The 6,652-nt window shown below is 39.0% G+C and overlaps 2 protein-coding genes across 2 annotated transcripts in view; both read right to left on the bottom strand.

The window, feature by feature from the left end:
* The window catches only part of LOC103362244 (uncharacterized), a 14,712-nt gene extending 9,323 nt beyond the window's left edge, over positions 1 to 5,389 (bottom strand). The window contains exons 1-5 of the mRNA XM_008288544.1: positions 5,281 to 5,389; positions 3,559 to 3,870; positions 3,225 to 3,302; positions 3,028 to 3,135; positions 1,367 to 1,709 (exon numbers count right to left, since the gene is read on the bottom strand). Coding sequence (XP_008286766.1) covers positions 1,367 to 1,709; positions 3,028 to 3,135; positions 3,225 to 3,302; positions 3,559 to 3,870; positions 5,281 to 5,353 — 914 coding nt within the window. The 5' untranslated portion in view covers positions 5,354 to 5,389. The remainder of the gene's footprint in view (positions 1 to 1,366; positions 1,710 to 3,027; positions 3,136 to 3,224; positions 3,303 to 3,558; positions 3,871 to 5,280) is intronic.
* Positions 5,390 to 5,537: 148 nt separating this feature from the next.
* The window catches only part of LOC103362224 (uncharacterized), a 4,707-nt gene continuing 3,592 nt past the window's right edge, over positions 5,538 to 6,652 (bottom strand). Inside the window, exon 5 of the mRNA XM_008288521.1 lies at positions 5,538 to 6,266. Coding sequence (XP_008286743.1) covers positions 5,937 to 6,266 — 330 coding nt within the window. The 3' untranslated portion in view covers positions 5,538 to 5,936. The remainder of the gene's footprint in view (positions 6,267 to 6,652) is intronic.

Genomic DNA, 6,652 nt, shown 5'->3' with positions numbered 1-6,652 from the left:
TTTTAGCCAATCAGAATCAATAGACCGCCATCTTGTATTCTCGCCGCTCGCTCCCTCGTTCACTTTGCCGAAGTATTCTACGGTTCACACAACCTCCCAGAGATGGGTGACGTGCTTTCCTTGTGGCACGGGAAGTAGTACTAACTGATTCCGGTGTGAATTTACCGATAAAATAAACTTTTCACGGCAAAACAGCTAAGGTAAGAGACATTTTACAACTACAGTTTGACGAAGCGGTTTCGGTTTTTGCTGTTCTTTGGGTTGTTTCTCGCTGGTGCTTTGGTTTTAGAGAGCTTTGATGGATATGTTTAGAATCTGGGGACTCTCTGCTTCATTTTGAGAGGTAGGTTGTGCGTCTTTCATAACGTACAGTAGCGACAGAGCCAGAAATGTGACGAGTGGGTTGACGTGGTGGCGCTATATCGATTTGCATATTTGATAATTCATTTAGTTGGTGTTTGAGTTGTGTTTGAGGGATGTAGAAATGGCTGATATGTGCTTGTAGCCCAGTTTCTGCTGTTTAATTTGATGTATAACATCACTATATTCTTTCATGATGAGTGCATTGTTTCACACTATTTCTTTCTGTAAAACCCGGGAGGCCCCCAAGGGGTTAAACCATGCCCCCCAGATTTTTAATTTTTTTTTAGACATGTCCTGAGTAAATTGTTGTGCGATGTCTTTTCTGTATGCACATCCTCAGGTCGTATGAAACCACTTACTGCTAGTCAATGCATTTATGCAAACATGCATATAAAAAGAGGTTTTAATACTTTTTGTTTTCACTCTCCACACAAGAAAGAACAATTACAATACATGTATGTTTACATTAACAGCATACATACACTATTGTCTGGGAGAAAAAAAAAACACATCTTTATTGTCAGCAGTGTAAAATAACAGGCATTGTTGTCTTTAAAAAGCGATGTATTGTGCTCTGTGCTCATCGGGAAACAGCCATATACTGGGAAGAATCATTTTCTTCATTTACAGTCTCTAGCACTTGTTTTACTTTAGTTTGTCCACAATTCAAACATGCAAAGCTTGTCCACTAACCTCTTCCTTTGCTCATATCACTGTCTCAGTTTCTGTTTGACACAAGTTGTCCATGCATGTGTCATACAGACACACACAGACACAAAAAAACCTCTCAACATATTGATTGTACAACGTCATTTTTAAATACAAATCTGCTGGATGTGATATATCCTTTTTTGTTAAATTTGTTATCTACTGCATCATCTGTGCTACATTAAGTTATTCAATAAATTAAATCAGAGTTGTACAATTATTAATTCACAACAACACGTCAATATTTTGCAAAACATTGCAACTAACAGACCAGGACGGTCATCTCAGAGATCACATGCTGCAGTCATCTGTAGATTCATCTGTCCATGTGTGCTTAAGGGTCGAATATGTGGCCGTTGCAGTGCGAGGAGTGACGGTGCTGATGTCTGTGTGTCCATTAAAGCTGATAGTGGAGTAAAAAAGGTCTTCTGGTTGGATCTGAGGCTCCGATGAGACTGTGATGTTGGAGTAAATATTGTCTCTGCTGGTATTTCGGTGCTGGTTGGAAGCTGAAGAGACGATGCTGTCGATGCTGCCGTCTGTTTGCTGATCCTCATTGGCTGAGTAACTGGTGGTGTCATGTTGGGCATCCTGTTTCTGAAAGCATGGCGTTGCATTGACTCTGTCAGGGTGCATTCCTGTGTGGAGAGTGAAGACCCAAATTTTTAAATCCCATTTTTACTATGACTTCATGACGACGAATCTCATACTGCTGCATTAAGAGAAGCCAATCATTACAAATTCATTAAACCGCTGCCTATTTTTCCATTACCTATATGCCACTGCATGATCTGCATTTGCATCAGATCCCTCGTCAATGTTTAGTTTTAATAAATGAATCCAAATGAAAATACTGAGGAAGTGTCCTTGCTGTTTAGAGCACATCCCATCAAGGAAGCTGCTAATGTGTTCCCATTGCTGTGGCCTTGTTTGAAATGGTTGCGATTTGTTGTGTGGCTGAGGTGGTTGGTAAGTCGTTTTCTATCATGTTCAAAGTGCATTCTGTGGTTGCCAGTCAGTCTCTGATTCGTTGTGAGGTTTGTGGTACAATGTTGCAAGGTGGCTGCATGGATGTAGTGAGAGAGAAGTGGTATTATAATGCTTTGGGGTATTACAATGAAAAAAATGCTACTACTTTTGTAAAACTCTAAAGAGGACGCCTTGAACTACATACAAATAGTCAGTTGTTTGTAGTTTTGATATTTGAGGGTTTGGAAAATTTGCTTTGCGTCAGAAAGTTATGTTTATGTACATAATGTGGAGTATGTTGGACCAGCAGACAAACGAGAAAACTTTAACGGGTCATGTGCTCGGTGGACAGTGGTTGGGTCCTGCCTTTTGAGTCCTGTATCCATCTCCTATATTAAATCAGTAGATGGTTTCTTTTAGTGGCTGTTTCTTTTGTGGCCTAAACTAGGCAGTTTTTAGTGGTGGTAGCAGAGCTTCTAGACAGTTGCTAGATCATCGTGAGACGGCTCGTAGGAGCTTGTTATTCTGGTCTGGATATTGCTGGGCCTTGACCAGGGTGTTTGGTGAGACTGATTCTCAGTATTTTCTGCTGCGGGTGTTTGAATTTACATTTATATTCTTCAGATAATCTCATGTGTCCGTTTTCATACTCGTCTGATTGACTGGATGTTGACTGCGGGTGTAAGTCTGCTGTGTCTAAGTGTTACCTTTTTTTTTTTGGTCATTGTTGCGAGAACATCCTCTGAGCTGCATGGCAAGTTTTTCTGAAAATAAATGAGGTCTACTTGTGGTGAATTTGCTATTTTAATGACTCCTTGCGCACAGATGTTTGCCCTAAACATTTCCCTCCAACTATTCTGTAGGGGCACCGTTGCTCCAGCACCACTGTGATTGGGTTAAAGAAATAAAAGAAGCCAGGGCGTTTGCTTTCCCTTGTGATAATGAGGTGCAGTCAAACCATTCTTCAGTACCAGACTAGCTACATACCAGAAGATGCACTGATGTGTCTCTTTCGATGTCTGAAGAATATTAGAAGGACCATTGCCAGAACCAACAAAACCACACCGAGACCTGCTCCGATATACACCAGCTTCTCTGAAAAAGACAATCAGTGACAATGTTTCATTCAGGACTTTCTCTTTGCACACATATATGTGACTGCTCACACCTGGACAGTAGCTTACCAGAGGATAAAGAATTTGTATTAATTGTTTCATCTAAATCTGATTTTCGGTGGATGCTGTCATGACCCTTAGTATCTTCTGAAAGGAAAAAGAGAACTATGTTAATGATGTCCTTTTTGTCATCTCTCAGTCCTGTCATCTGCAGTGTTAGTGTCTCATTTCTTTCCTGTAGTAAATGTCTGTCACAAAAAACAAACCTTTTTTAGACACTGTTGTGAAATTTTGACCAGACTTCAGTGAAGTGGAAATGGAACAAAGGTCTTGATCTCGTCAGCGAGGAAGAACCTTAGCGTCATAACCATTATTCATATGAGACGGCGCTGAGTCAACTCACCCTCTGTGACTGTGAGGACGACTTCATTATACGTGTCGAGACCAAACCTTTCGATTCCACACCAGTAAGTTCCAGAGTCATCCTTTGTCAGATCAGAGATGGTCACGGTGAACGTGTTCCCGTTATTTTCAATACTGTATTTTCCATTTGAATCCTTGTTCGTCTCTCTGCTCGTCACCAGGATGTCTTCATTGTCACACGTTGCCTTGCAGAAGTATTTGACGTTGCTGTAAGCGTTGGAATGAGAGCATTTTATTGTGGTCTTGTCTCCCACCACTCCTGTTGCTGAAATGGCGTCGGTCTCCCATAATTCTACACAGACAGCAGTAACATCATATTAGTTCAACAGTGTATTTTCTGTAAACTCTCAGAACATCCTGATAAAGGTAATCTGTTCTTTAAAGCAATGATTCCCTGGCTGAGCAGGTATGACAAGAGTTTAACTTCAGGTATCTCTTCCAAATGTTTATGAATTCGATAAGTATAATGGGTTTACTCTTTTTCTTCAGCCCACAAATCGAAGTTCAAAAATAAAAATAAAAAAAATCCAAATAACTTCCTTTTTCTTGTCACATCTGCTCAGCTATGAAAGATGAGCAAAAATGACCTAAAAAAAATACATATATATTTTTTTGTTGTTGCATTTTTGTAACCAAGTATTGCATATACAAAGTATTCTGTATGTTTTGTATTATTGTGAAATGAGACTACATTTGGTTCAGATAATATCAATGCTTGACTTCTGCTTTATCAGGTTTTTGTTTTGTTTAGTTTTTTTAATTTTAACATGTGCTCAAACATGGAATCTTTTTTTTTTTTTTTTTCATTTTTCAACTTCCCTATTATCAGAGACTATTTAATCTACTTGTCCAAAACTGCAGAATCAGTGACATGATGAGAAATAACAGTGAAAATGTCAGGCTTTTATCTTTAAAAGTTCCTGAGATATCGTCATTCAAACATAGCTTCGAATTTCAACGCGCACGACAGACAATTTTTTGAAGACATTTTTTCGTGCTAAGTATTCCATATTTAAAATTTTCTCAGAAATCTTAAGACATTTTAAAATTTTCAGGCAGGCCAGAGAAGATCTAAATTTGAACAATTGGTTTTCTCTATAAAGGGCTGTCATCTCTGGAACTTTTTATCAACAGAGCTTTTATTAATTACATGTATAAAATCTTTCATAATAAAGGTTAAAGGCAACATGAAAGCAAAGCAGAACTATAATCGCTTGTTTTTCGTTCCTGTCTTTCCCATGCATCAGAATTAATGTATTTGATTCTTAGTATATTATTGTACCTCCATGTCTCTAGTGTGTTATGGTTTTATGAGAATGGAAGTTGTATATGTTAAAAATAATCTGTATACTCTGAGTTTTAAACTGCATTATCAAATATTGTAAATTCAGTTCAGTGACGTTGGGAATCACAGCTTTAAAGGTGCACAAGTGTTCTTTAGCATCTAAAGATCTTAAAATGTCCTCTCAGATCACTCAAGGTGTCTTAAAATTCAACAAAGTTTACAGTTAGGTCACAAAAACAACCAGAACCCAGAAAGAAAGAAAGTCCAAAGGCTCTGCTGGGCCCACTAATGAAATCCAGAAAACTGAGAACCTGAGGAAAGTGAGAAAACTCACAACCACAACCACAAGTACACTAAACACACTGGCAAAGAGAGAGACAAATATACATATGAATAAATTGATATCAGTAAACTTACCCACAAGAAGAAATAAAACAATAAGCAGAGTCATCTCCGTGCTTCCAATAGCTTTTTTTTTTCTTTTTCTCATTTCTTGTGCAGTTCTCTCTCCTGCATGTGTCACAGGTTCCTCTTTGTTGTTGCGCTTCCTGTCTGTCACCAGTTCCCCTTTTCTCTCAAAATCTATCCTCAAAAACCACAAACATGTGATGAGCAAGAAAACGTCCTTCCCATCTGTCCCATCTGTCCCACAGTGAATGTTCAAGAGACACAAGAACCGCTTCTGATTTCTCTTTTTATTTGATGCAATATATTACAAAGCAAACTGAGACTAGTTAAAACATCCAAAACTTGCTGGATTTTGTTAAAATCTCACATCCTGAGTCCAGATTAATCCTTGAGACTCTGGTAACACTTTTCAGGCTTCTCTCTTTGTGCAATTTAAAACATATTTTCCTTTAAAAATAACAAAACGCGGCAGAAAATGTACACTTTACTCGCTAAAGATTCCAAACATTTCAATGTCTGAACGGTTTCATTCATCCACACATAGTAAAGGATAATCCTGGGTTGTTAAAACTTAGATCCTATTGTTGCAAATTTGGCCATTATTTCTGTTAATAAAACCGTGACTACAAAATAAGATCAAGCTGCGATTAACCTAAAATTATCCTTTAATAGTTTGAAGAAATGTGAATCTGCTCTATCATGGGTCCATGTTTAGGATCATTGTTTCCATTAAGGCAATGATAGACGTGCTCCTCCAGCCGGCTGAGATCCAGATGCTGGTACTGGCAGACGTGTCCTGGAACATCCACATCCACATAGTCGCCGAGGCCCAGAGTGCTGCTGGAGTCCCGGGGCTTTGACGTGAGGTGAGGGTAGAAGTCACTTGGTGGTCTAGGTAAAGCTGAAAGATCAGGGCAGTCTGGAGCCGAACAGCTGCAGCGGAGCTCAGGTTCTGCTCTCACACCGGGCATCATGGTCTCGTAGTCTGAAGACATCTGCAGGGAAAAGATCAGGCTTGTGTTTTAAGCATGCTAAGGAAGGAAGGAAACACAGGAGCAGCAATGTGGAGATAGTAAGTATATCACATGGAAATTGTTGACTTTTTTTGTGTGTGTGACATATTTCTAAAAGCAAACTGCACCACTTGTAGATGGTTGTCTTTGGTGGGGTGCTTTAAATTGTCTGGAGATCTTTTTAACCTTCTTGCAACACTCACAGGCATCCACAACCTTTTTTTCTGAAGGTCTGAGTCTGGGAAATGGCGTTATGATGCCACCCACATCAACAGCAAAGTGACACCAGATCATAGATGACAGAGGTTTAAATAATAATAAAGACAATTTCAAGATGTGATAAATGTTAGTTCAACGTTACTGATCGG

Source organism: Stegastes partitus, unplaced genomic scaffold (genome assembly GCF_000690725.1).
Source record: "Stegastes partitus isolate 25-593 unplaced genomic scaffold, Stegastes_partitus-1.0.2 Scaffold563, whole genome shotgun sequence".
Classification (NCBI taxonomy): domain Eukaryota; kingdom Metazoa; phylum Chordata; class Actinopteri; family Pomacentridae; genus Stegastes; species Stegastes partitus.
The sequence above is the reverse complement of the archived record's forward strand: the minus strand, read 5'-3'. Positions and strand labels throughout refer to the sequence as shown.